Source organism: Lepidochelys kempii, chromosome 11 (genome assembly GCF_965140265.1).
Source record: "Lepidochelys kempii isolate rLepKem1 chromosome 11, rLepKem1.hap2, whole genome shotgun sequence".
NCBI classification, from domain to species: Eukaryota; Metazoa; Chordata; order Testudines; family Cheloniidae; genus Lepidochelys; species Lepidochelys kempii.
Genome location: NC_133266.1, coordinates 72,638,361 through 72,666,355, shown reverse-complemented (window position 1 = coordinate 72,666,355; position 27,995 = coordinate 72,638,361). Strand labels below are relative to the sequence as shown.

Here is a 27,995-nt window from a genome sequence, read left to right as displayed (position 1 = left end):
CATTGCACACGATGGGTTAGGGGTTTCTACAGATAATTCTCTGCCCATCAGCAGGACCTGACCCTGTGAGGTGCTCAGAAGGGCATTGAGGGTGCTTGGCACCTGCTCAGCCCTTTGTAGGGTAAGAGCTGGCATGAGGAGCTCCAGCGTATGCTGGTGCTCAGGGTTCACCCTCCCACATGGAGTGGAGAGCATCTCTATTTCCCCAGCACAGTGGTGCTGGAACCCTAGGTCACAGCCAAATGTCCCACGTCGGGAAGGCAAGCAATACGACCTGGCTTTCGTAAAGGCATGAGCAATGCCTGATTAATTACTGAATGAAGCATTTCTGAAGGGATGGTGTTGGTGTTAAGGATTGTGAATCTGTTGGACAGATCATGGCTTTGCCTCCTGTTTGTCTGATTAGGAGCCTATGGGGCGATCCACAAACTGAATCGCAGCGATGTTGGACACAATTGCTGCTTCAGGTTCCTGACCCTAAAGCCAGCTTGGTTCAGTTATTTCACCCAGCATCACTAAGTGACTTGAGCCCCTTTCAGTGGTCCTTTCTTGGTGCAACATGTCATACTCACGCTACAGGTGATGGATCTGACCCAAAACACATTGCATGTAACAGAAAGGGAGCCAAGTAAAAAACCCCACACACAGTTTAGCCATAGAAAAAAAGGGGATTCTGTAAAAGCAGCCATATAGAGTTAATTGTTGTTTAAATGGCCTCATTAAACAAGACACAGTTAGTGTGACCCTTATCTGCCCCTGCTGTCAGGTCCCAGCCCCGCTCACATGGGCATTCTAATTTGGGTTGGGGGGAGGGGTAAAATTACCTCTGGGTCTTGTCTGACGTAACCTCTGAAATGGCTATCTTTTTTCTAACATGGCTTTTATAAAGAGCATGGGCCAGATGTTCAGCTGGTGTAAATCAGAAATGCCCATTTACTCCAGCAGAGGATCGGCCCTACTCCTTTATAGGGATAACTGTTCTGCCCCCCTCCCTTCCTAGATAACTTAACACCACAGTGTCGGCAAATAAACGAACACATATGCAAATATTACTAGCATACGTGTCATGAATGAGAAAAATGAAGAATTGTCCTTGAGTGGCATTTGACCAGATTGGATGGGCACAGCTGGGACAGTCTGTATCGAAGGGCTCATGTGCTCCAGGGCGCTTTGTTCTTGCAGAAATCGCAGTACCTTGTGACACCAAGGCTCTGCATCCCTGGATCCATCTCTGCAGATCGGGTGTCGCTCACTGCATTGTCTTGGCATCTCTTTTCCAGTGATGAAAACGGGCGAGAGCGGCCTGACTGTGTTCCGTCTCCTGACAAAAGAAAATCGCTGGAAGTGGGTCCAGGCCAATGCTAGACTCGTCTACAAGAATGGCAAACCCGATTACATCATTGCCACGCAAAGGCCGCTTGTGTAAGTGCCGGGGTACGGGCCTGGAGTGGGTCTAGCCTCTGGAACCCAGGAGAGGTTGTCAGTCTCTTAGTTTCATTTAGTAAGGAAGCTCTGACAGAGTAGGGTAGGTCACTTGCTTCATCTTTCTAGTATGCTGTCTTGCTTGTTGCTTCTCTCAGAAGGAGCAGCATGGATCCCAACTGGGCACTGACTATAATGAAAACAATGTAATAATAATGCCTTGCTCTTATCTGCAAAAAGAAAAGGAGTACTTGTGGCACCTTGGAGACTAACCAATTTATTTGAGCATAAGCTTTCGTGAGCTACAGCTCACTTCATCGGATGCATACTGTGGAAAGTACAGAAGACATTTTATACACACAGTATGTATCCGATGAAGTGAGCTGTAGCTCACGAAAGCTTATGCTCAAATAAATTGGTTAGTCTCCAAGGTGCCACAAGTACTCCTTTTCTTTTTGCAAATACAAACTAACATGGCTGTTACTCTGAAACTTGCTCTTATCTAGCACTCTTCATCAGTAGATCTCAAAGTGCTTTACAAAAGGCACTATCATTATCTCCACTTTACAGATAGGGAAACTGAGGCATAGAGCAGTGAGGTGACTTGCCCAATGTCACCCAGCAGAACCAGGAATAGAAACCAACTCTCCTAAATTCCAGTCCCGAGCTTGAGCCACTAGGCCATGAAATATACGAATTCTTTGAAACTCTCCCATTGCTTGGGATGGCATCCAGGGACAAAAACCACTGTATTATTCTAAAGAACGAGAAAATATTCTGGGTTTGATTCTGATTTCACACCACCTTACATTGGTATACTGGCTAGAGTGGGGAACTTGTGGTTTACTGCCGTGTTGGAACAGAATCAGGCCGTTGTAAGCCTGGGCTCTGAAATTCAACAGTCCCCTCTGGCCTTCGCTAGGGCTGCCTCATCCCTTCTCTGGCCGCTTACTTATGGCAAGAGATGATCGCATACCCCTGCATCTTTCTCAACCCTCACACACTGGAATGAGGAACATCACACTTTTTTATTGAACACATGGTTTTTGTTTTAAAAAAAAAAAATACTCTCCTGCAAATAGCCAGAAACTTCTTATATGGACATACAACATGATCCTGTGTACTACAAGCATACTGCAGATGCTAAGGTGGGAATTATGAAAGCTTGTGTCTTTTAGAGGCTGGTCTTCAGTGATAGCTGTTCTACCTTTTAATCAGGAATGTCACAGGTTTTGCTAGAGCAAAATGTTAAAGACACTTAAAATAATGCAATAAAACAATAAATAATCTTGGGGTTAACCCGTCCTTTAGGATTACGCTCTGAACTGTGGAGTTAGCTGACCCGACCCGGGGGAGGGGCGTTGCAACTCCAGCTTTCAGGAACCAAGTTTGCAGCTGTGACGGTGTTCGCTCACAGTGCCTCCTGCTGACTGTCCCAGGGATTAGCTCTGCTAGCCAGTGTACCCTCTTCTGGCGGCGTCACACCACCATCACTTTGCTCTAGGACCCACGTCATTCCCGTGGCGTCCTCTTCACGCCACCACCCTCCAGCCATCTCATGCTCTATTCTCCCCCTTTCCGGAGGAATTGCAGTCTGCTGTCTGGCCACTTCCCTCAGTGGCAACTGAAACCAGTTGTCTGGCCACTTCCTCTGTGGCAGGTGGGGGGACCCTGGCCCTCTCACTACTCCAGGTCCCAGCTCAGGGACCCTGTAGATGGCCACCACTTGCTGCGTCCCCTCTGACTCCTCCATTCATTTCCCTGGGCCACTTCCCTGCAGCCCCCAGCACCCTCTTCAACCTTGCCTCAGGGCCCCAGCCTGTGAATCCTGCAGCCAACCAGGCACCATCTTTAGCTCCACCCTGCTCTGTCCAGGATACTAGTTCCCTTCTGCCTGGTCAGGAGCCTGATCTTCTCTCATCAAGCTCCAGTCAGCTTCTGAACTTGCTCTGCCCTGCAGCTCTTCTCATATGGGCCTGCCCAACCCTGATTGGCTGCTCCTCGCAACCCCTTTCCTATTGGCTGCTTTTCATGCAGCCATCTGATTAACCCCTAACAGTCCAGTGTGGGACAGTCACCCCATCACAGCAGCTCGCAGAAAAGGGGCATGGGTGGCTCCATGCAGGGAACTGCATGGGGCTTTACCCCTTGCTGCAGGGAAGAGCTCAGACAGGGGAATCACCTCCCCAGTGGAGCAAATTTGCCTGCGTGCTACCTCCTTGCAGCTGTAGATGGTTTCCCCAAAGCTGTGCTGGGAATGCGCCTCCCCCTGGGTGAGCCTGCAGTGCGAGCCCCTGGAAAAGCCTGGCCAGCCCAGCTCCAGGACAGGCAGCTCCAGGCCCAGCTGCTTGGGAAAGTAGGTGACTTGGGAGCAGCTCAGAGGTGTGATGCAATTACTTCACTGCCCCTTCCTTGGCCCAGGGGCAACACGGACACCTGGAGGAGTGTAAGACATGGTGTTGTCAAGCACCAAGCCATGCAGCTCACAACCAGGAAAACTTGCCAAGCAGCTGAACTGATACTTTGTGATGGTGGCATGGGGCTGTGGGAGAGCCTTAAAAATTGGGGCCAGATGCAGGATGTTCCACACAATGTGGCACACTTGAGCCGCATTATGCAACAGGCCAGTTATTAAGACAAGCCAACGATACTCTCTGCGGCTGATCCTGGAAACCTTTTCTCCTGCAAATAGTCCTGACACTTGTGTGTGGTCTCCAACTTCTATGGAATTTCTCCCGTGCATGGGAACTACCTGCAGGAGTGAGGACGTCTCCCTTCACCCCCTATCTCCCCTTCAGCAGTCATGAAAACACCACAAACACAACTTCAGAGGGTTTTCCCTCAGACTTTGCTTTGATCATGGGCTGCATTTTAGGGAGGTATATGCTTGAACCCACATCAATGAACTCCCTGGCAAAAGTCCCATTGACTTCAATAGCACAAGATTGTGGCAGATACCCGGATATCACTTATATCATCAGCTGGGCATATGTGAGCTTGCTGTTGATGCACAATCCCTAGCCTAGAACATCCCTCTACCATATGGGAATATCCCTCAGCGAGACCTTACCTGCACGCAAAACAGCTGATAAATGCTATTGGGGTTTTTTTCAAGTCTTGGTTAGTGTCATTCTTCATTCTGTCCGGAGTTTCTGTTTCTGTTTTGTCCAGGATGCAATATGAACCCGGTGCAGCTACTTGACTTTGTACATGCACCAGAGAACCCTACACAACTCCCCTGTTTTAAGAACCCTATGTTAGTTCTGCATCAGATTCCAAAATTAAAATCAAGGTTTTCCAGGAGCATAGGAATGGCCTGACTGGGTCAGACCAATGGTCCATCTAGTCCAGTATTCTGTCTCCAACAGTGGCCAGCACCAGCTGCTTCAGAAGAAGAAACTTTGGAGGAGGCAGTGATGGAGAACTTTGGCAGGCTGGATTTTGTTACTCCTTGCAACATAATTATCAGCAATGGGGTGCTGGTGTGTGTTTAATGGAAAGTTGATTTTGAACTACATTCCTTTCTCTTGGCAGTGTTAAAATCCAGTTTTGTACGAGTGCAGCCTTCTGAAAGGATTGTATGTGAGGAAGACTTCAGACTATTTAATATCTCCTTTACCTTCTGTGCACTGAGGTCACTTGCCTCAGTTCCCCTCCCTCACCCCACATAGAAGGTGCAAGCTTCCAAAAAAGATCTTTGATACCAGTGTTGATTATGTGAGCACTAGGGGGAATCAGCAAGGCGATATTAACCTCTGTGGTGAGTCATTCTAGGTTTCCTTGTGGGTATGTGTCCATAACCAATCTTGTCTTTGTTCTGTGCAGAGATGAAGAAGGAGGGGAGCACCTTCAGAAGCGTTCTATGCATCTTCCTTTTACCTTTACTACAGGAGAGGCACTATTATATCAAACGCCCTACCCACTTCCTGGCTTCCCTGACCCTTTCAACAGCAAAGGGGAAAACAACAGATCCAAAAAGAATTCTCACGATAAAGGGGGAAGGTCCCAGAAGGACAATGTAGACCCAAACTCTCTTCTGGGAGCCATGATGAGGCAAGATGAGGCTGTTCATGTCTCCCATCCAGCTTCTACTCCCAAACATTCCTTCAGCAGCAATCTCTTCAGCCACCTGGGAGAATCTGGTTTATTTGGGACTGGAGGAGACAACTGGAATGCAGTTGCTAATCCATTGTCCTTTGGGGAAAATAGTCCCAAGCAGGAGCTGGCTGACTTGAGGCAAGGGGACCCACTGTTGACCACGCTGGATTCTCTCTCGATTAGCAGTGATGAAAACTGTTCAAATAATGAGCTGTTTAATGCTTTGGAGGGTCTGGGGCTGAATGCTGAGGATCTGGAGCTCTTGCTGTTGGATGAAAGGATGGTGAGGGTAGAAACGGACCTAGATTATATTCCTTCTCTGAACGATCTATTAACAAACAATGAAATCCTCTCCTATATTCATGGTTCACTTGTAAACAAATGTGAGGATGAGCCCACTGGGGAGCAGCAGGCCTGTTCCTTGTCAGACCCAGGCCAGAATCCAAGCAAAGATGCAGTGGTGTATCCATCTCAGATGCCAGAGAAAGGATCCCAGTGCTCACACCAGTCCCTGCCACAAAACCAGCAATCGCTGATCTTGCATCTCCCTCAGCAAATGCAGCAGCACATTGTGACCCAAAACCAGCAGAGCAGCCAGCCATGGGAGCAGCTGTTGCCCTCAGTTCTCAGTCAGCCAACGCCCCTGCTGATGAAGCAGGCTGATGAGGATAAGCAGCAGTCTAGCAGTCTACAGTGGAGGCCGCCAGCAGGAACAGCTGAGCTCGGGCTGTCTCAGTTTGTACAGTCACCTCTTGGTAATCAGCAGCAGAGTCCACAATGGGTCATCCCTCATGGATCAAACCATCTCCATCAATCCATAGAAATCCCTTACAAACATCAGCAACATGGGCAGCAGCTGGAGAGCAGCCTACACTCAGTGCAGGGAGCACATCAACCATTCCTGCAGCAAAGCCAGCCCTGCATCCAACAAAACCAGATCCAGGCGCGCACAGAGCCACAGCTGAAACAAAAACCCAACCAGCACTGGTTAGTGAACGGCCTGTGCAGCCATGCCTCCTCCAACCAACCAACCCTAGGGAGTAACACGTGGCAGGGCTATAGCTACAGGCCTGAAAGTCAGCCAGCCAGGGGCCTCCCAGCACAGACCAATATCTATGGTGTCGAGCAGGAGCTGAGCTCCCAGCTCCGCCCATCTCAGATGCCAAACACGGGAGTGTCCACCATTCATTTTTACCTGAACAGGCTGTCCAACATGGAGATAGGAGATAGAGAAGCATCCCAAGAAGAGATGACTCTGTGTTCGGGTTTTCTCCCCCCTTCCTCATATCAGGTCATTTCTCCAAAGCAGCTGACCCCTGTTCCTTCAGTGTCCCAGTACCTGTGTCCAAATTCAGCCTTGGAACACTTTGTGAATATCCATGGAGAACGGGATGCCTCCATGCACTCCTACAGCACACACACATCATTGTCACACCAGGGTAATATCCGTAAGGTGAGCAGCTCTTTTACATTGAGCTAAAGATTCCCTGAATCTGTTACGTGTTTCAGGGAGTGCCTCATCTAGTGCCGATTTTATTAATTCGGGGACTAACTCTCCTCCCATTTACACCATTGTAAATCAGGAGCAACTCCCCTGGAGTCCATTGACTTACACCAACGTCAAGCAGACATCAGAGGAGGACCTGCCCCATTGGCCAACCCTTCTGAAAAGTGACTAATGGGGTGAGGTGCCTCACGTTTCGGATGTCCCACCGGAGGTACCTGAAAGGGGCCCACTGTTCAGAGGGTGGGAGTTCAGCAGTGTCTAACAGTTGGGCCCCTTTAAGGAGTCTCAAGATGGGCACCTGAAATCACTAGCCCTTTTTGAAACTCTAGGCTTCTCCTTTAGTCTGCCAATACACACACATTAAGTTAGTCTGCCAGAGTGTCCTAGTGAATTGTGGTGAAAAATAGGCCTTTGTTAACCCTTTCTCCTATGATGAATTAAAGAACAAAAGAATGGAGAACATGCTGCATGGATTCCTGTCCTTAACAGGTGAACACCCCTGGCTCAAACTTCCTTAGGGATCATGGCACACAGTGTGAGACAAAATCCTCACCTCTGTATTTATGGACAGAAATGCCGAAAGAGTGACTGTTGCAATATGCCCATTGTTATTGCTCTTGCAAAACAAAGGTGAAGGATTGATTTTTGCAGCAAAGATGTCAAAGTGCCTTTAGAACAAAGCCTTCTATAGGCCAGTTATCTGACAGTGCTACTCACATGTAATATCTGAGCGCTTCACGCTCTTACGTGTAAGTCATCTCATGTGCCCCCTTAAGGCAAGGCAACGCTGTTATCCCTGTTTTACAAACTGAAGCACAGAGAGACTAAAATGGCTTCCGCAGGGTCACACCGCAAGCCTTGGGAGAGCAGCGAGTAAAGCCGGGTCTCCCATGTCCCAGGCAAGCCCCCTGCCCACCTTCCTCTCCTGTAGTCAGCCTGTGCCGCAGCTCTTCGGCTGCAACTGAGTGGGGCACAAGACAGTTTGGAGAGGGGGATGCTGTGCAGAAGTGTCCTTCGCACTGTATGTAGCCTCACCCCCACCCCCGTGAGGCTGTTATCCTCCTTGTACAGATCGGGGTGCAACCAGAAATGTCCTAAAGAGGGGTATGTCTTTACCGAACCCCCCCCTCCTTCTGGAGCGGGCCCGGCACAGGAGGAGATGGGGGAGGCAGCGGGAGGAGATGGCAGCCTGGGGTTCTGGAAAGCAGTGCAGAGGTGGCTCGGGTTAGAGGGGGGCTCAGCCCCCACCCAATCTATCTCTGCCTCTGGGGCACAAACCTGAGCACCAGGCACAGTGCTTAAAGTGCCAAGGATCATGGCGGGGAGGGGTCGCAGCCCCAGAAACCACTTTGCATCCCTGGTTCAATCTTACAGCCTTTTAGTAGAGCTGCTGTGCTGCTTCCTCATCAACCCAGGCTCCACTCTGCCTCTTGCCACCCAGCTCCACTCACTGCCTCCCCATTGGTGAGCCATTTGGGAGCTGAGAGCCAATCAGGTTCTGAACAGCTCTCTCCCCTGCCCCAGCAGTGGGCAAGGGTAGGGCACAACTCTGCCAATGGAGAAGCAGTAACTAGAGCTGGGTGGTGTGGGGCAGAGCCCCTCCCCTACATGAGTGGTGGAGAGGTGGTTAGGCCAGCAAATGGCATTTCGACCCGTCCTGGGCTGTGGCTCCATCTTATGCTTCTTTCCTATGTTCAAGGACTGGCCCTTGGTGAGAGAGAAGCCAAGAGAGGCCAGGACTGGGGCCAAGAATGGATTCTCCTTGTTGCACCCCAGTGAGGCACAGGGACAGGAAATGACTTACCCCAGGTCACACAAGAAGTCTGTGGCAGACCAAGGAATTCCTAGATTCATTGATTCCTAGATTCCAAGGCCGGAAGGGACCATTGTGACCATCTCATCTGATCTTCTAGATAGCCCAGGGCAGAGAACTGCCCCAAAATAATCTCTAGAGCAGATCTTTTAGAAATTGAATCTGTCTCTCCCGGGTCCCAGATGACACTTTCCCCACTGGCCCATCCTTCCTATCAGTAAAGCTTACATCTTTACCTTCAGTGTTTAAAACATTAAATCCTCCAGAACCCCTAACGTTTTCTCTCTGTCCTCCCTCAGCCCGAAAATGATTGTGTTTTGACCAACGCTAATGTGGGATACCCCAGAGACTGCCTCCTGCCCATCAGAAACCCTGCTTCCTCAGATGAGCTGCATTCCTGCACAGAACTGCTTCCAAATCATTCTAATCCCTCCAGCAGTGGCTTTTATCTTTAAGAGTGGGCGATTAGATTGGCCAAACCAGGATTATTCAGACCATATGGAGAAATGGTTGTGTTTTAAGTTATGGAAAACAAGCAGCTATTTTTTTTCTGGCTATTTTTGTCTCGTCTTTCCTTTTATTGTTTTTATCAACCTCACATGATAGTGATTTTGACAGACAGGGCTTGGCCCTGAGTGAGAAGGAACTTCACGTGGTAGAGTTTAATTTTCACAAAGATATTACTGATCTGAGCATTAATGTTCCATCTACAAATGTGTAGTAGGGAAACAACTTTTAATTCTTCACAACCCCTCTGTAATGCATTTATAAAAATAGCCCGGGCTTGAGCTATGTACACAAAGTCTCATATGTCCGATTATCTTGGAATGGCTGAGAGTTTTTTGTGTTCTTTGCTTCATCAGTTGAGAGTTTCCAAATGTCAGGGCCCTATCTGTTTTCCTTTCATGTTTCCCTGGTAGGGGTATCGATTGCAGAAAGGCAGAGCCATCCAGCTACAAAGGAAAATCAGCTTGGAAATATCTTGATCTAGCCTCATATCTTTCTTCTGTAGCAGTCTTTTAAATTGAATACAGAACTACATTTTAACATCAACAAAGACTACCCTGTTGAAGATGTGACATTGACATAAATCTTGCACTTTGATGAAAAGAGTTCTCTATTGCTCTACACTCATTTTTAGTTCTACTGTTACTTAAGATTGTTGGGTTGGGGGAAGGGGGGAGTTTAAACACATTTTACCGGTCTCTACAATTTAGGACATTTTTGTTTCTGTCGTTGAGCTCAGAGGTTCAACAGTGTAGATATTGTTTTGGTGAAGCCGCACCACTGTAAAAAAGGCAAGATGTAGAATTTCACTAACTGTGCACAGATTGTAATTAATCTCTTCCTGCTGGGTTTGCCAAAGCTTTTTGATTTGTTACAGTTTGCTTTTCCAAAAAAAACCACATTTCCCTAATGACATGGTTGACCATGAAACCAATTGCATTCATCAGCAAGTTACCGCCGTGAATGAATACATGAGCTGCTGCTTTTCCAAACATCGCTCTAAAGTCACATTCCACTAAGTCTGCAAACAACTGACCTATATTCTCATATTACATGGGTCCTTTCACAGTCAGGCTTCAACATCCATAAGAGACATTGTCATTAACTGATTCCACAGATTAGAGCGTTAGGTATTGTAGTAAATATCACTGATTGTCATTTTGTTGTCTTCTGTATGATATGCCCAAATTGGTTGGTTTTGATTCTCAGAGTACCTAGCATGTATTCTGTCTGAAAGTTGATCTAAACCACCAAGATTATTCAAAGCCACAGGAGCTCATGTGTAGGTACTTAACTATAAAAAATTAGGAGCAGACTGGCATATAAACCATATGTTGTATCTGTGCCTAAAAAGATTGCAAATAAAGTAGAGGACTTGACTAGTTCAGAGGAAGAGTCATTTTACTGTACAGAGAAGTTTGCAATATGATAAAGAAAATAAGTATAATGATACTTAATTTTAAATGCTTAACATAGTGATATTTTCCCACAAAAGAAGTACAACCCATACATATGTATATAATGTGAGCCCACAGATATATTTTTATGCTACTCCAGCAGAGAAAAACATATCTTCCCAAGGTATTCAAGTAACATCCTTTGGAATGAGAAAAATAAGAGTGTTCAAAGGATCAGAAATTTTTCTTCGAGTGCTTGTTCACGTTCATTCCACATTAGGTGTGTGCGTGCCGCGTGCATGAGTGTTGGAAACTTTTTCCCTTAGCGGCTCCCAGCGGGGCTCCCCGAGTGGCACCACTGTGCCGTGCATATATACCCCTGCCGGCCCGACCCCCTCCAGTTCCTTCTTACTATCCATGGCTGCGTTGGAACAACCTCTCTCTCTCTCTCTCTCTCGTAGAAGAGCAGTCCCTTAGCCTTCAGAGTAACTGTTATCAGTTAGTTAACATACCTTTATTGTGGACACTTAAGTGATCAGGTACTTGGAGGCTTCCAGCACCCGCCGCAGGCCCACAGCTTCAAAGCTTGCGCCACACGCCGCAAACCTATGCCAGTTAGTGACCCCCACGACTTGTGTCTACGTTGCCTGGGGGATGGACATCAAACTGAATGGTGTAGGCATTTAAGCCAAGAAGGAAAGAAAGAGACTTCAGTTTAAAGCAGCTGTTGATGGAGGCTGCATTGCAGCCACTGGGCCCAGAGCGCCCAACACCAGCTCAGGCTTCCTTGGTGTGTAGTGCCCTGCAACCGTTGGGAGACCCGGCACCTGCTCAGCACTGTAAACTGTCAGCCCCAGAGCGCCAGACTAGGCCTTAGCACCGCTCAGCCTGCCCCGTGCGGCCCCCGGCGCAGCCGAAAGGAAGGCACGGTCGTTCCCCTCACAGGAGGCTGGTGCCTCCCAAGGCCCCGAGCGCTGATAAGAGCAGGAAGGTCGCAGTACCGGCGCCAACACCAGCGGTCCCGGCAGCACAAGCCCCCCCGAGCCCAGACCTAAGTGAGCTCAGTGCAGACAATGGGCTCAAGGGCATAACAGATCAGTCCTCCAGGCCGGGCACCTTTGAGGCTGCAAAGGACCGCATCAGGCTGTCGGCGGCGAGCCCCTTCCCGTATGGGGAGAACCCTCCAGCACCTATGCCTCGGGTGCCGTCGAGGGGTAAGCCGGCAATGATGTGCCGCTCGAGGACACCATCCCAGCACCACTCCCGGAGTTGGCCCCGGTCGAGCTCTGACTCCGCGGACTCACAGTTGCCAGCGGTCCAGAAGGAGGTCGTGGCACCGGGAGTGGGTCGACGCAAGGAAGCACCAGAAAGGGCACACCACTCTCTGGCACCACCCAGAAACCAGCACTGCGAGGAGTTGAGATGGCCCTCGCCAGAGGACTCTCACAGACGGTCCTGGTCCAGGGAACGCCAGCACCAGTCCTGGTCCAGATTCTGGTCCTGGTCTTGGGGATACCGGTACTGCTCCCGCTCAGCCAGGAGCCACTCATTCTCCTGTCGGAGCAGATCGTTGGCACCACCATGGCCTTCACAATCGGCGTCGCCGTAGTCCGGCACCGACACCAGCCACTATAGGTACCTGCACCGGGCCCCAGACAGCAGGGACCCTCAGGTGGGCTGGCAACCCACGCCATTGGCCCTTCTGGACGCCCGGGCCTATCAGGAGCACCAAGGGGCCCCATCCAGGGCAAGTTACTTGGTGCAGCAGTCCTGGTGCCTGCACCGACGCCAGACGGTGCCGGAGGCTACAGTATCGAGGCCCCCAGCATCCCCCCAGGATAAACCGGAGAGACCAGCACCGAGTCCGGTGCCGTCCCATGGATTCCCGCCCCAGCCTGAGCCGGAGGCCCCTCCCACAGGAGAAGGGGAGCAGGAGGACCAACCAGAGGGGGTCGAGCAGCAGCTAACCTCCTCGTCATCCCCGGATGAGGCGGTGGTGGGTACAGATATGTCCAGTCCTCCACCGATAGACCATAGAGCCCACCAGGAGTTTCTGCGCAGGCTCACCCAGAACTTGGGGTTCCAGGCCAAGGAGACGGTTGAGCAGGAGGACCCCATGGTGGACATTTTGAACCCCGAAGGTTCATCCAGAATAGTGCTCCTGCTCATTAAGACCATTCAGTCCAAGTATAAGACCATATAGCAGACCCCAGCCTCCAGTGCTCCAATGGCTACAGAAGTGGAGCGTAAATACTTTGCCCCATCTAAGGGCTATGAGTTCCTGTTCTGCCACCCAAGTCCATGCTCCCTAGTGGTCTCAGCGGTAAACGAAAGGGAGAGCCATGGACAGCAGGCCCCGGACCCTAAGGCCAAGGAGGCAAAATGCCTGGACCTTTTTGGCAGAAAGGTGTACTTATCTGGGGGCCTTCAGTTGAGGATTGCAAACCATCAGGCCATCCTCAACCAGCACAATTTCAACTACTGGGCGGCAGTGGGGAAGTTTAAGGACAACCTCCCATAAAGTTCCCAACAGGAGTTCACGTCCCTGGTGGACGAGGGCAAGGCAGTAGCCAAGACCTCTCCAGGCCTCCTTGGATTCGGCTGACTCGGTGGCTAGAACAATCGCGTCAGGGGTGGTCATGGGGTGCTCACTGTGGCTCCAGGAGTCAGGCCTGCTGCCCGAGGTCCAGAATACACTCCAGGACCTCCCCTTTGAGGGGTCCGGGCTCTTCTCGAACCAGACAGACACGAGGCTGCACAGCCTTAAGGACTCGCGAGCTATGCTTAAGTCACTGGGTATGCATGCCCTGGCGACCCAGAGGAAGCCCTTTCAGCTGCAGCCTCCCCCTCAACGCCAGTACCAGGCTCGCCATAGGCATGAGCCTTACCATAGGCGAGGCAGGGATAACAGGAGATGGTGCAACAACAGTAACAATAATGTGCCGGGCCAGAACCAAGGCCAGCACAAACCCCAGCCGGGCACTAAGCCAGGCTTTTGAAGGTGCGCTCAAGGACAGTGTACCAGACCAGACATAGAACCATAGATTATCAGAGTCGGAAGGGACCTTAGGAGATCATCTAGCCCAACCCCCTGCTCAAAGCAGGACCAATCCCCATTTTTTTTGCCCCAGATCCCTAAATGGCCCCCTCAAGGATTGAACTCACAACCCTGGGTTTAACAGGCCAATGCTTGAACCGCCTGTCCCGTTTCTCCCATACATGGTCCACCATTACATCAGACCATTAGGTCTTACGCACGGCGCGGAACGGCTACTCGATGCAGTTTGCCTCCCTCCTCCCATCCCCCTTCCCCGTCCCTCTTCAGGGACCCCTCTCACAAACATCTCCTAGAGAAGGAAGTCCGCTTGCTGCTAGAGGCGGGGGCGGTAGAGGCGGTGCCGCACAGCCTAAGGGGAAAGGGATTCTACTCCCGGTACTTCCTCATTCCCCAAGGCCAAAGGGGGCCTTCTCCGCATCCTAGACCTGCGCAGGCTCAACAATTTCCTGGTCAAGGCCCGGTTCCATGTGGTCCCTCTGGGCACCATCATCCCTTCCCTGGATCCGGGGGACTGGTATGCTGCCCTTGACATGAAGGATGCGTACTTTCATATCGCCATTCACCCAGCACATCGGTGGTTCCTACACTTCACTGTGGGCCAAGAACATTACCAGTTTGCGGTTCTCCTGTTCGGTCTAGCCACAGTCCCACGGGTGTTCATGAAGTGCATGGCGGTGGTGGCAGCCTTTTTATGGAGGCAGAGAATCTGGGTGTACCAGTACCTCGACGACTGGCTCCTGGCAGGCCGATCCGAGGTGGAAGTGCGAGGCCAAGTGGAGGTGGCCCTGAGATTGTTCCACAAGCTGGGGCTCCTGGTCAGCGTCCCCAAGTACACGCTCGTACCCACACAGAAAGTGGAATTAATAGGGGTGGTCCTGGACGCAGGCCAGGGCAAGCCTTCCAGTGTCCCAATTCCAGGCTATCCAGCAACCGATGGCCTCCCTGCACCAGTTTCCAACGACAAAGGCCAGGTGCTGCCTGCGGCTGCTCGGTTACATGGTGGCATGCACGCACGTGGTCAGGCATGCCAGACTGAGACTCAGGACTCTGCAGATGTGGCTCGCTCGGGTGTACCGCCCACACAGGGACCCCCTGGACTTGGTAGTGACAGCCCCAAGGGACGTGCTGGACTCCCTGCTGTGGTGGCAGTCCCAGCCTGTGGTTTGCAAAAGCATCCCCTTTGCCGCCCCACAACCAGACCTGATGCTGGTGGTGGACACATCAGACCACGGATGGAGGGCCCACCTGGGGGGACCTCATGATGCAGGTGTTGTGGTCTGGAGCAGAGTGGTCGCTCCATATCAATGTGAAGGAGCTCAAGTCAGTTCATCTCACCTGCCAGACCTTTCATGCCACTCTGAGTGGTCACAGCATGATAGTTCTGACAGACAATACTGCAGCCACGTTTTACATAAATAAACAGGGTGGGGCTCGTTCCTCGCCACTCTGTCGCGAGGCTCTCCTCCTCTGCGACCTCTGCATAGCCCATGCAATTCACCTCGAGGCGTCGTATCTCCCAGGGGTGCGGAACGAGCTGGCGGACTCCCTCAGCAGGTCGTACCACATGCACGAGTGGATGCTCAGGGCGGAAGTCATGCTTTCGCTCTTCCGCAGGTGGGGGTTTCCCTGGGTAGACCTGTTTGCCACCAGGGCCAACGCCCAGTGCTCACAGTTCTGTTTGTTCCAGGGCCGCAGCCTGGGCTCACTTGCAGACGCGTTTGTGATCCTGTGGAGAGGGGACTTGATGTATGCCTTCCCCCCCACTCCCCTTGGTGCACAAGGCCCTACTCAAGGTGCGCAGGGACAAGGCGGCGGTGATGCTCATTGCCCCAGCCTGGACCTGCCAGCACTGGTACACATCACTCCTAGAGCTGTCGGTGGAGGCCCTAGTAGTCCTGCCCCTACACCGGGACCTCATTACGCAGGACGGCAGGTGGCTTCTCCACTCCAGCCTACAGTCACTGTACCTGATGGCGTGGAAGCTCTGTGGCTAAACATCCTGGTGAGCCAGTGCTCCCTTCCCGTGCAGCAGATTCTGCTTGGCAGTAGAAAGCCCTCTACCAGGGCGACCTATATGGCCAAGTGGAAAAAGTTCTCATGTTGGTGTGAACCATGACAGATGCGGCCGTGCCAGGTCCAGTGCAGGCCAGCCTGGAGTACCTCCTGCACTTCAAGCAGCAAGGGCTAGCCCCATCCTCACACAGAGTACACCTGGCCAGCCATCTCCGCCTTCCATTCGGGGTTCTCAGGGGACTCAGTGTTTTCCCACCCAATGGTGGGACAGTTCCTTAAAGGGTTGGAGAGGGTGTTTCCATATTCCCCCCCCCCAGTCCCTCCATGGAACCTTAACCTGGTCCTCTCTAAACTCATGGAACCCCCTTTCAGGCCCCTTGCTTCCTGTTCTCTCCTCCACCTTTCCTGGAAGGTGGCATTTCTGGTTGCCATTACCTCGGCCAGAAGGGCATCCCTCACCTCTGAGCCCTCACCTCTGAGCCACCGTATACAGTATTTCACAAGGACAAGGTGTAGCTCCAGCCACACCCCAAGTTCCTCCCTAAGGTAGTCTCCCAATTCCATTTGGGCCAGTACATTTGTCTGCCGATGTTCTTCCCAAAACCCCATACAGACCTGAGTCACCGCAGCTTGCACACTCTGGATGTGCGTCGAGCGCTGGCGTTCTATTTGGAGCGCACCAAGCCCTTTCACAAATCCACGCAGCTGTTTGTGGCTGTAGCCAAGAGAATGAAAGGCCTCCCAGTGTCAGCGCAGCGGATTTCATTTTGGATTACAAGCTGCATCCGGGCATGCTATGAGTTCGCAGGTGTTCCGGCCCCGGCGGTCACGGCCCACTCAACCAGGGTGCAAGTGACTTCCACAGTGTTCCTGGCACAGGTCCCAATCCAGGAAATCTGCAGAGCAGCCACCTAGTTCTTGGTGCACACCTTCACGACCCACGGGTCAACCAGCAGACCAGAGAGGACACAGTGGTTGGCAGAGCGGTCCTCCAAGCAGTTGTTCCATGACTCCTACCCTCCTCCAGAGGTAAGCTTGTGATTCACCTAATGTGGAACGGACGTGAACAAGCACTCGAAGAAAAAAACGGTTACTTGCTTTCTCCTAACTGTTGTTCTTCGAGATGTGTTGTTCACGTCCATTCCACCACCCACCCTCCTACCCCTCTGTCGGAGTCGCCAGCAAGAAGGAACTGGAGGGGGTCAGGCTGGTAGGGGTATATGTGCATGGTGCAGTGGCGCCGCTCAGGGGGGCCCCGCCGGCCCAACGGGAGCCGCTAAGGGAAAAAGTTTCCGACACTCGTGCACACGCACACCTAATGTGGAATGGACTTGAACAACACATCTCGAAGAACAACAGTTACGAGAAAGTAAGTAACCGTTTTTTATGGCCACCTGTTGTCAGAAACCTAACATAAAATAACATCCTTTCTGTGTGATCAGCCTTGGTTTTGCATTAACGTTACATTCTTTTTATTTCAATAAATGGTTTTGGGTCTTAGCACTTCTGTGATTCCCTTCCTTGATGTCCGCTCTTGTTATTTATTATAAACAACCACAGTGAAGTTCAACTTTCACTTCTTGTCCTTTGTGTCATTAGAGCCCTGATCCTGTAGCCACACCATTCCACACGTGATGAGGGGTTGATTTTTTTTCCTTTAAACATTACCAGTGTAATTTTATCATTGGCTTCAATAGGAGCAGAGGAAATACCTGTGTATGGGTGAAGACTTGTAAAGAAATTTGTCCACTGGATTTGACTTGAAACGTCAGATCACTGTAGTGCAAGACACTGTACAAACACAGTGAGAGAGTACTTGCCTCAGAGGACTTCCACAGACTAAATAGACAAGGGTTGGGAGAGGAATGGAGAAGTGATTCACCCTAGGTCATAGATCAGGTCAATGGGACAGTTGTAAATAGAACCCATATCTTCTGGTTCCCAGGCTGACACCCTATCTGCTAGGTCACACTGCTTCAGGAATTGCTACCCGCAAAATTGGTCCAGCGTGTCAGGCTGCTAAGTCATTATAAACACTTCTTCCCCACACCAGTGTTTAAATGATCTCTTGTTTATTGCTGATTAAAATCTGAGTATCAGCAGCTCAGACCTCACAGGCAACCCTCCAATAGCAAACTAGTATATGTACACAAAGGAGGAAAAACAACCATCCACACTAAGCTTAGAAATAGGATGTCAGGGGCTTGATTTCTTTTTAAACCCAGCCTACAGTTGTGCACAGGAGAAATTAATTGCTGGAGCAAATGTGGGTCAGCAGACATCTAATTACTAGAGCTGATCAGGAATCTTCTTCCAAAACCATTAATCTTGTTTTGCTCTCAATCACTTGTGCTTGGCAAAAGAAATATGTGACAAGAGCGGGCCAGATGACTACAGGAGAGTAACAGAAGGCAGATATATTAGCCCAAGGTTAAGTAGGTCCCTTTTCCCTGGGTAAGGTAACAGGGAAGGTTTTTTTTTTCTCTCCAGCCCTCGTACCCCCCGGCGCGTACTTCAGGAGGTGAAGGCCGCCTTGACCCCTGCTGCTCGGGCTTATGTTAACTGAGTCTTGCGTGAGGGCGCACCCCGCCCATCCTCTACCCCAGGCCTGCCGGACCTTTCCATTGGGCCCCTACCCTGCCGATCCTAACAAACCCCTCACCCTTTCACTGCAAGCCGGCTACATGAACTGCAGCCGGTCAGTTTTCAAATCGCACCACGGAATTATTTATACACACTCACGCTTCACACCCTTCACCGGGGTCAAGTCTAGGGCCTCAATCTCCGCATACACGGAGGAGAGGCCAACTCCTGCTACCCCGGGGGTCTCTCCTCTAGGGCCCGCCTCAACGGTCGCCTCGGGGTTCGCGGGGGGTTGGAGTAGTATCCGGGCAGAAGGAGCTTCCTCAGGGGTCTCAGAGGGGAGGGTCTCTCATGGAGGGGGGATTCTGCCCTCCAATGCCAGTCTGTCTTCCCCTCCCGACACCAGCAGATGGATCTCACTCGTGGCCGTAGCAGAAGGCTCAATATCAATGCTTCCCTTCCTGGTCTTCCGGGGGGCTTCCACATCGGATGGGTGCAGCGGAGCTCGAGCCTTCTGCTTGCCTCGCTTCCCCTGGACTAGGGTCCAGCCCTCCATAGTGTCGTCTGGGGGTTGGTTAGCAGGGGTCATGTCGGGGGGCGGAGGCGATGGTTCGGGGGGGGTGATGGTGAGGCAGCATGAGGGGCGGGGGGTTATCCTTGGGGCGGGCCGTCTCCTATACCCGGTAATATCTTGGCCACACCCTTCTCCATAGGCTCTGCCGGGTTGGTAATAGCAAAGGTGGGACTCCCTTGCTCGCCTGGGTGTTGTAGGGAAGGTGTTTCTTGGGCCCGGACGGAAGCAGCGGCGAGTCGAGTAGGAGGAGGGTTGGTTTCAGGTGCCGGGCGGCCAGGGGCGTCGGCAACGACGGCGCCAGTGTCCTGCCGGGTCTCGGGTGCCCCTCCCCCCTGGGCCAAAGGGCAGTTTCTGTGGACATGTCCCGCTGAGCGGCAGAGGTAGCACCGGGCCTCTCCGGTAAAATAAAAGACCTGATAGCGGGCTCCCTGGTAGGGGACTAGAAAGGACCCCTCGAGCGCCTCTTCGTCACGTGCCCCTGCCGGTGGTAGAAGCTGCACTTGCCGGCGGAACGAAAAAATGTGACGGAGGGTGGGGTCCTTGCAGCCCAACGGGAGAGGGCTGATAACAGAGACAAGTTTCCCCAGAGTGGAAAGAGCGGGTAACAGGGCAACATTGGGTAAAAAGGGAGGAATGGAGGTAAGGATGAGGCGAACGCCCAGGTCTTCTAACGGTTCTTGGAGGACAAACACACCCCCCCCCCCCCACCGTCAGGCCCACCGCCTCCTGGGTGGCATCCTCCGAGGCTAAGAAAAAAACGACCTTCCCATACATCTTGGAGGCCGCCACAATAGCCGTGGGTCCTACCACCTTCGCCAACGCCTGCACGTATGTCTCCACGTGGGGCGAGGTGGGCACCAGGAGGCAACGGATGCCGTGCTTCCTGGTCAAGGCGGGGAAAGGGCCCCGGCCGCTAGTGATGGTGGCGGAGGCGGGGGGGGCGAGATGACGAGGCGGCAGGCAAGGGGGAGTCTGCTGCCGCCCGGGCATACGTCCTGGGGGCCGGGGGAGGGACAATCGCAGAGCTGGTGGAGGGAAACGCAGGGAGGGGTGCCACGGTCGATGACAAGGCCACAGCGGTGGGGGCAGCCCCTGCCATGGAGGGCTTAGTGGTTTTAGCGGGGCCCTTTCCTTTCCACCCGCCCTGGCCCTTCCGGCGAACCACGGGGGGTTCCTAGCATTTGGGGGGGCAGTGGGTGCAGCAGCAGCAGCAATCACCCAGGTGCCTCCTGCTACCAGTGCCCCAGCAGGGGGGGTGGCAAGTATCTTGACAATAGTGGTGGCGGGGGACCTTGGGGGTCGGGCAGGGGTGGTGGTGGAGGAGGGACAACTAATTTTGTTGAAGCAGTCTCGCCCCTCTCGTTCCCCGCCATTGTGAGCAGGGAGAGACAGGGAGACACCGGAAGGAGAAGGGGGGAGGGGGACAGGAAAATAACCACTCCTCCCTGCTAGGCTGCAGGCGGGGAGGGGGGGAATGCCGAGGGGGTTGGACTGGGAGGGGGGGAAAAAACAAAATTGGGGTCCAGTAATAGGGGCAAGCTGTGGGATAAGCAATCCGGGGGGGGTGCAGACCCACACACGTTTGTCCAAAGAGTCTCGGGTGGTTGGCTGTTATGTCCGGTCCGGAAGGCAAAGTTCAAAGCGAACAGCTGGATCTGAAGGGAGATGGCAGGTTGCCAGCAGGGACAGACGGCGGGGGGGCCATGACAGTTGTAATAACGATGGGGGGGTAGGGGCACCGATGGATCGGGGGTGGGGGTCTCCATGCCACACCCCCTGTGCCGCCACAAATGCAAGTAACCACAGTCAAACTCCCCCCCACGAGAGTATAATTCAGAAAGTTACTCAATCTTACGGCCTTCGTCACGATGATTTATATTATTTCTTCTGTCTGCTGAAATCTCCGTCTCCGGCTGTGTTGGCTGTGTTCCAAAGCCTCCGGCATGTTAAGAATGTTGTAAGGTCCGAGCTGCTGGCAAAACGGCTGGGTCTGGGGGTTTCCACTCCCCCCTCCGGACAGCAAAATCGGCAATCTTCCCCCCCCTCCTCCGGGGGCTCAGCTGAGGCAAATAGCTGCGCCCGAAAGCAGGCGTGGGGGGGATGGCTGGCGAAGGACGTAGACGGAAAAAAAACACAAAAAATGAAAAGAAAAAACAAAAAAGCGTCTGGCCCGGTTGGGGGGGGGACTAAGGCAGGTGCAAAAAGTAAGAAAAATCCGGGCCAGGGGGCTTTAGGAAAGAACAGAAAGCAGATAGCTGAGGAGCAAGCAAAAGACGTTCCGTTTCCTAACAGGGAAGGTTGCAGAACAATCAGGAACCTTCTGGAGACAATTAAGATGACAGGCTGATTAGAACACCTGCAGCCAATCAAGAAGCTGCTAGGATCAATTAAGGCAGGTTAATCGGGGCACCTGGGTTTAAAAAGGAGCTCACTTCAGTTTGTGGTGCGTGTGTAAGGAGCTGGGAGAAAGAGGTGCTCAGAGTGAGAATGCATACTGTTGGAGGACTGAGGAGTACAAGCATTATCAGACTCCAGGAGGAAGGTCCTATGGCAAGGATAAAGAAGGTGTTGGGATGAGGCCATGGGGAAGTAGCCCTGGGAGTTGTTGCTGTTGCACAGCTGTTCCAGGAGGCACTCTAAACAGCTGCATTCCACAGGGCCCTGGGCTGGAAAGCAGAGTAAAGGGCTGGCCCGGGTTTTCCCCAAACCTCCCAACTCCTGGTCAGACACAGGAGGAGTTGACCTGGACTGTGGGTTCATGAAAACAGCCAAACTCAGGGCTGCTGTGAAGCTCCAAGGCGAGCAAATTTGCCAATAAGCGCAAGACCCACCAAGGTAGAGGAGGAACTTTGTCACAAATATCTGCCAAACAAGTGTCCAGTGTTGAAGACAGCAAGAGATGGCTTCCCTTGGTAGCTTGGTTCCAATGGTTAATCATCTGTACTGTTTGAAAATGCATGCCTTGTTTCTAACTTAAATTTGTGAGGCTTTGACTTCCTGTCAGGGCTCCCTTCCCAGTCTGAACTCTGGGGTACAGATGTGGGGACCCGCATGGAAGACCCCCCCTAAGATTATATTCCACCAGCTTAGGTTAAAAACTTCTCCTTTCCTTGTCCTTGGACAGTATTGCTGCCACCACCAAGTGATTTAAACAAACATTCAGGGAGGGGCCACTTGGAACCCTATTTCCCCCCGAAACAAAATCCCACCAAGCCCCTTCACCCCCTTTCCTGGGGAGGCTTGAGAATAATACACCAACCGATAGGTTTACAAAGTGAGCACAGACAAAAACCTTGGTTTTTAGGACACTGAAAATCAATCAGGTTCTTAAAAGAAGAATTTTATTTAAAAAAAAATAAGTAAAAGAATTGCACCTGCAAAATCAGGATGGAAGATAACTTTACAGGGTAAATAAAAAGATTTAAAACCCTGAGGATTCCCCTCTGATTCTGCTTCCCAGTTACAAAACAGGAATAAAATTACCTCTTAGCATAGGGAAAATTCACAAGCTAAAACGAAAGATAATCTAATGCATTTCCTTGCTATTACTTACAATTTTTGTAATTTTAGATGTATCATTTCAGGATCTTTTTAAGAGATGTTTTTTCCTGCACTGGTCCCTCTCTCTGTCCGAGAGGGCACACACAAAGAGAGCACAAGCAAAATCCCCCCCCCCAACAGTTTTGAAAGTATCTTCTTTCCCATTGGTCCTTCTGGTCAGCTGCCAACTAGGTTAATTGAACTGATGAACCCCTTACAGATAAGTGATTCTGTACCTCTGGCCAAGACGGATTTTATATTACTGCATACATAAAGGTTGTTACCCTTCCCTTTATATTTATGACACATCCATTGGTTCTAGTTCTGCTTTTCTCCATTAGATTAAAGAGCCCTTTCATTTCCAGTGTTCTCTCCCTGTGAAGCTGCTATCCCCCGTAATCAAGTCACTTCAATCTATTTAGCTTATCAAAAAGATTAAGAACTCTTTCAGTCTCTCACTTTCATACATTTTCTTCAGCCCTAGAATAATTTTGGGGGCTCTTCTTTGTACCCTCTCCAGTTTTTCAACTGTCTCTTTGAACTGGGGACTTTAGAACTGTGCTCTGTATTCCAGCGTCAGTCTCACCAGTGCCATAACCAGACTAAAATCACCAATCAGAGGGATAGCTGGCCTAATACTGTGAAGGGAAACAGTTTTCTTTAATGTGCAGCATAAAGGTGAAGAAAATAGCAGCATTTGACAGTAAGTACATTGCATTAGCCGTTTGCCACAGAATCACATTTGAAGTGCCCGTTAGCCAGGATTTCAACATTTGTGCACCTGCATAAAAGCACAAGCCTTTCCACTGCTCCATTATGCATGACCGCATAATTCAAGGCTCATTTTGGCTCTCACTTACCCCAGCGTACGTTCAGCGTAACTGGAAGCAGAACTGTTCTGCCTTCAAATGACTATAGAATTTTTCAGACACAAAAGAAAGATCAATAAGTGGGTCTCAGTTTTTTTCCCTCTGCCTCTCAATTTATTGCTAATAAGAATGTTTTGCATTTACACAGTTCCTTCCATCTCAGAGGGTCCTGAAGTGCTTTACAATCCTGTGATAACCTTTTGCACTCTCCTGTATGCACAAAGATACATACCATGAGGAATGGATTTTTCCATCAGGAAAATAGAGCCATCGCTGAAGTGGAATGTGGCAGCAGCTATTTTAAACAAAGCATAATGTAGTGATTGTGATGGAGCACTGGCCCCACCCAGGTGTAAAAAAGGGTTAATCTCAGTAGGGCGTAGTCGAGGTGAGTTCTTAGAGAGGCTGCGTGGGGTGCAGCCAATAGGAGAGAGGCTGCAAGGAGCAGCCAATCAGGGCCCAACAAGCTTACATAAAAGGAGCTATGAGGCAGAGCAGAGGTTAGTTGCTGCTGGGACCCCAAGGGGTGCCTAGTAGGCTGAAAAAAAGCTAGCACCACTGACACGTCAGTTGCTTGCAGGGACCAGGGGATCAAGAGAAAGCTTCTGGCTAGCTGAAGGGACTGAGCAGTTGTGTGCCCTGAGATAAGGGTGAAGAAGATGCTGGGGCTGTGAGGAAGTGGTTCAGGGGACTGTAGCAGCGGTGAGAGGAGTTAGAGGAGAGTCTCCACCACTCACCCCTGGAGAATTGGCATGATTCTTGGACTGAGACACTAGCCCCCAGAAGCAGGCAACACAGATGGGAGGGCTGAATCGCGAAGAGGGTGCAGCAGTTCCTGAAGCTGCAAGAGGCGCTGCAGGCAGCTGCAGAGATTGAGTGATCATGTGCAAGTCATGGACTAGGGGCATCGGCCTCGAATTCATCCCCAGAGTGACCAGCAGGAGGCACCAGTCCGGGAGCGAATGATACACCCTGTGACAGTGATACCTAAAAAAACTAATAATAGTTAGGACAGGAAAACCCAGTTGAGACGCACAAGAGCTTTTCACCGCTTCTTTAAAAATGGACTCATTCTATTATCTCCTTGCAAGAGCCATTTTTCCCTAAACTTTTCCCCTCATTAAAAATGAAAAAATCAGAGTGCAAAGTAGGCATACCGTCGAAGTGGGGCCCAGCCAGTGGGAGCAGAAAAGTGAAGTCTTCCCATTTTACTCTAGCCATTGCTCACTGTTTCTAAAAATAATTAAATATAATAGTTTGTACATTAATTCTTCATTCTTCTCCTAACTTCGGAGGAGGGACAGGGTTACAATCCTAACTCCATTGGTGCCATGCTACATAACTGTGGCATCATCACCCTGACGGAGCAGTGAGGGGCAAAGCCAAGGAGGTGTGCTTTACAGCATATTCTATGTGCATTTCCAGTTGGAAACCTGCCCGAATTCCTACTGGCTGAAGCTTCTATTCTCTTTTGGTTCTTATATCTCTCCCATCAGGGTGATATTTTTATAGCTTTTAAGGCCAGAAGGGACTATTTTAATCACCTGCATAGCAAAAGACATAGAATGCCACCCCGCATTCTGGCAGCAAGCCCCTATCTCGTGGTTGAGCTGGAGATTATTTGTAGAAAAGCATCCAGTCTCTGAGCACCTCAGTAATTTCTCATTGGCAGCTGTACAGACCTTTTTGTGTTTTTGAGACACCTGCATGGTAACTTTGCTCCTCAGAGATCCCTACTTCGGGGTGGGTATGTGTGTGACATGGGTATGTGTGTGACCCAGGGACAATCTGAACTGTGTCCCCCTCAGTTCTCCAACTTGATATGGAAATTGTGCACATAAAAGGAAAAGAAAACATGATGGTAGATGCCCTGTCCAGGAAAGAGGGCCCCGACCTAGTGCCTCTGGGTAAGCCAGTGGCTAACCCTCCTGCAGCTTTGTAAGGGGGGCGTGTGACAGACAGTGCCCTTATGTTCACCCTATTTACGAGACTATAATACATTTTGGACAAAGTATGCCTTGTAAGAGATCATTTGAAAACTCATAATCTGCTGAATATTATCGTCCAGTTAAAATGTGTGCCAATATTGCATGTAAAGTTATAAGATTCTGTTGTATGGTGTTACTGAGATATGTTGCAATTCTAGAGAACACCAACAGACCAGATCCTCAGAGAAAATACGCAAACTGGCACCTCAGCCAGGTATCAACAAGATCAAATGGACTATTCCCTGGTTAAGTGCCATTTTTTGGGTTTGGGTGCCTGTTTACACTGCTTCCCACACACTCCAGCATGTAAAATATTCCTTGATACACTGCAGAGCAACACCAGCAAATTCCTTGTCCCAGACTTTCCCCCCAAAACTTATGTCCTGTACTGTCCAGCACTCGCCTGGACAATACAAGTTCACATAAAGTCTGTCATTTTATTAATAGAAAATGATATGCAGAAGCCTTGTTATCCCAAATGGAGTTTCCCACACACTTCAATCCAAACACACCGGTTCTGATCAAACAACTTTATTAGCTACAGAAAGATAGATAGATTTTAAGTGAGTACAAGTAATGCAGTATAAAAATCAGAATTGGTTAGAAATAAATAAAAGGTAAAAATGCAACTAACCCCTAACTTTAAAAGCTAAAAGAATTTAAAGCAAAGGTCTTTCTCTCACCACATGCTCTAGCAGACTTACAGGCTATATTCCTTCAGCCCAGACCCCTCCCCACAGTTCACTGTTACTTTCCTTGTCAATATCTTTCCAGGTATTGAAATTAATCTGGTCTGCAGTTCCCTGGGTCCTCTTTGTTTCCCTTTATAACGACACCTTGTTTGCCCTTCTCCAGTCTTCCAGGACCTCACCCGTCCTCCATGACTTCTCAAAGATAATCACTAATGGTTCTAGCTTCAGCTAATTCCTTAAGTACATAAGGATGAATTTTATTAAGTCCCGTTGACTTGAATACAGCTAAATTAGCTAAATATTATTTAACCTGGACTTTCCCTGTTTTGGTTTGCATTTCTTTTGTTCGTATTCAATGTAAATATCTGGTCACAATTAACCTTTTTATGTTGAAGACTGAAGCAAAGCAGACATTAAAGTGCTCTGCTTTCTTGATGTCATATTGTTAGCTCGCCTCCGACACTAAGTAGAGGGCCTACAATTTCCTTTGTCTTTCTCTTGTTTTTAATGTAGTCATATTATAATACTAATCCCTTTGAGAGCTAGTGGAGAAAAGCACCATATGAGAACTAAGTATTTATTGTGGTATCACTACGCGCCGTATGACTCTCTCTCGTAGTTGGAATTTTAATCAAGAAATTTTGCTTTTAGGGTCTGATCCAATGGTCAGGTAACTCAGTGGGAGTCTTCCGATTGACTCGAGAGTTGGATTAGGACCCAAGTTTAGGTTATGCCGTTCCTGTTAATTTCGAAGAGGCCCTTGCTTTACCCATGGACTTCTAGTGGGCTGTGGATTTGCCCTAAAATGAAACTGTTTTTCCAGAGAACTGGGGCTTATTTCCAGTGAGCTTTCCTGCTGAATAAATAAACTGCCCTGTACTTTTGTACAAAGAATGACAGTAAAATGGGGGAGTGGGAGTTCAGGACAGAATGTTAGACTTCCTCTGGAATGTCCCATCTCGTGGTGTTTGCAGCATGTTTTCTTTTCATGCCTAGTACATTTCCCCCCCGCCCCCCATAAACAAATCCAATGCAGCCTGAAGTCTGCGCTGTCAGAATTTTGCAAACCTTTGAGGAACAGCTGAGCAGTGATGAGGGCAGTCAGCCTGGCTGCTTGCATGCTCTGTAACTCAAATAGATGTTAAGTGCTGTGTAGTGCAGCTCTGTCAGTCCCAGGGTATTGGAGAGACAAGGTGGATAGGAGAATAGAAATCAGGAAGCAGGTCCCTCTGCCCTATTCTTACCCTTACCACTCCCATCACAGAGCTCTCCTTCTGTCTACCATTTCGACCTCACGCTTCAGACATCCTATTCTGTGGAAGCTTGGCCTCTGTTACTAAAGCAAAGAAGCTCAGGATCAGGGATGGTTTACTTTTTCACTTTACTGCTTTCTTTCTGATGAAATGCCTTTGCAATATCACCAAAATCCACCCACCTCCTTGTATTTCACACACATTTTCTCCTGAGTCATGGATGCAGATGCAGTGTCCTCAGATTGCACTTCATGAAACACTCCTTTAAGTGCACCGTTCTGCAGGCACTGATGTTAAGAGCTCCCTGTCATGTGTGGGTTTTTTCAATATAGGCTTCAAAAGTACAAGGGGCGAGATACCAAGATAGGTGTGTAGATATAGGGAGAGACTGATCTCTTCTGCCAGCTCCTGATGTTCTTCCATGAGTCTGAAGCTACCATGAATTAAACTGTCAACAAAACTTTTGTGCATGAATTGCGTTCATGCAGAGAATTGAGTGGTTACTGGCTAGGTAAGCGCACCATCCATCTGCAGTGGCCTGTATCAGGGCACAATAGCCAAAGGTGTTCTACAATGCATTCTATCATCCCCTGTCGAAAGGTGTTGATTTTTTAACCCAGGTGAGTGACTGCTACTTATTGGACAACTACATATTTGGATTGGGTGGAAGTTGTACCTGTT

At 50.2% G+C, this 27,995-nt stretch overlaps 2 protein-coding genes across 3 annotated transcripts in view; both read left to right on the top strand.

Moving 5' to 3' along the window:
- Positions 1-10,810, top strand: part of LOC140895914 (aryl hydrocarbon receptor-like) — a 131,221-nt gene extending 120,411 nt beyond the window's left edge. Inside the window, exons 9-11 of one of the 2 annotated variants that reach the window (XM_073306818.1) lie at positions 1,281-1,422; positions 5,248-6,973; positions 9,140-10,810. In XM_073306818.1, the coding sequence (XP_073162919.1) occupies positions 1,281-1,422; positions 5,248-6,973; positions 9,140-9,295 (2,024 nt within the window). In that variant the 3' untranslated portion in view covers positions 9,296-10,810. The remainder of the gene's footprint in view (positions 1-1,280; positions 1,423-5,247; positions 6,974-9,139) is intronic. The other variant, XM_073306819.1, reaches the window with a different exon arrangement.
- Positions 10,811-14,332: 3,522 nt separating this feature from the next.
- Positions 14,333-27,995, top strand: part of LOC140895266 (uncharacterized) — a 32,228-nt gene continuing 18,565 nt past the window's right edge. The window contains exons 1-2 of the mRNA XM_073304712.1: positions 14,333-14,819; positions 15,287-15,416. Coding sequence (XP_073160813.1) covers positions 14,333-14,819; positions 15,287-15,416 — 617 coding nt within the window. The remainder of the gene's footprint in view (positions 14,820-15,286; positions 15,417-27,995) is intronic.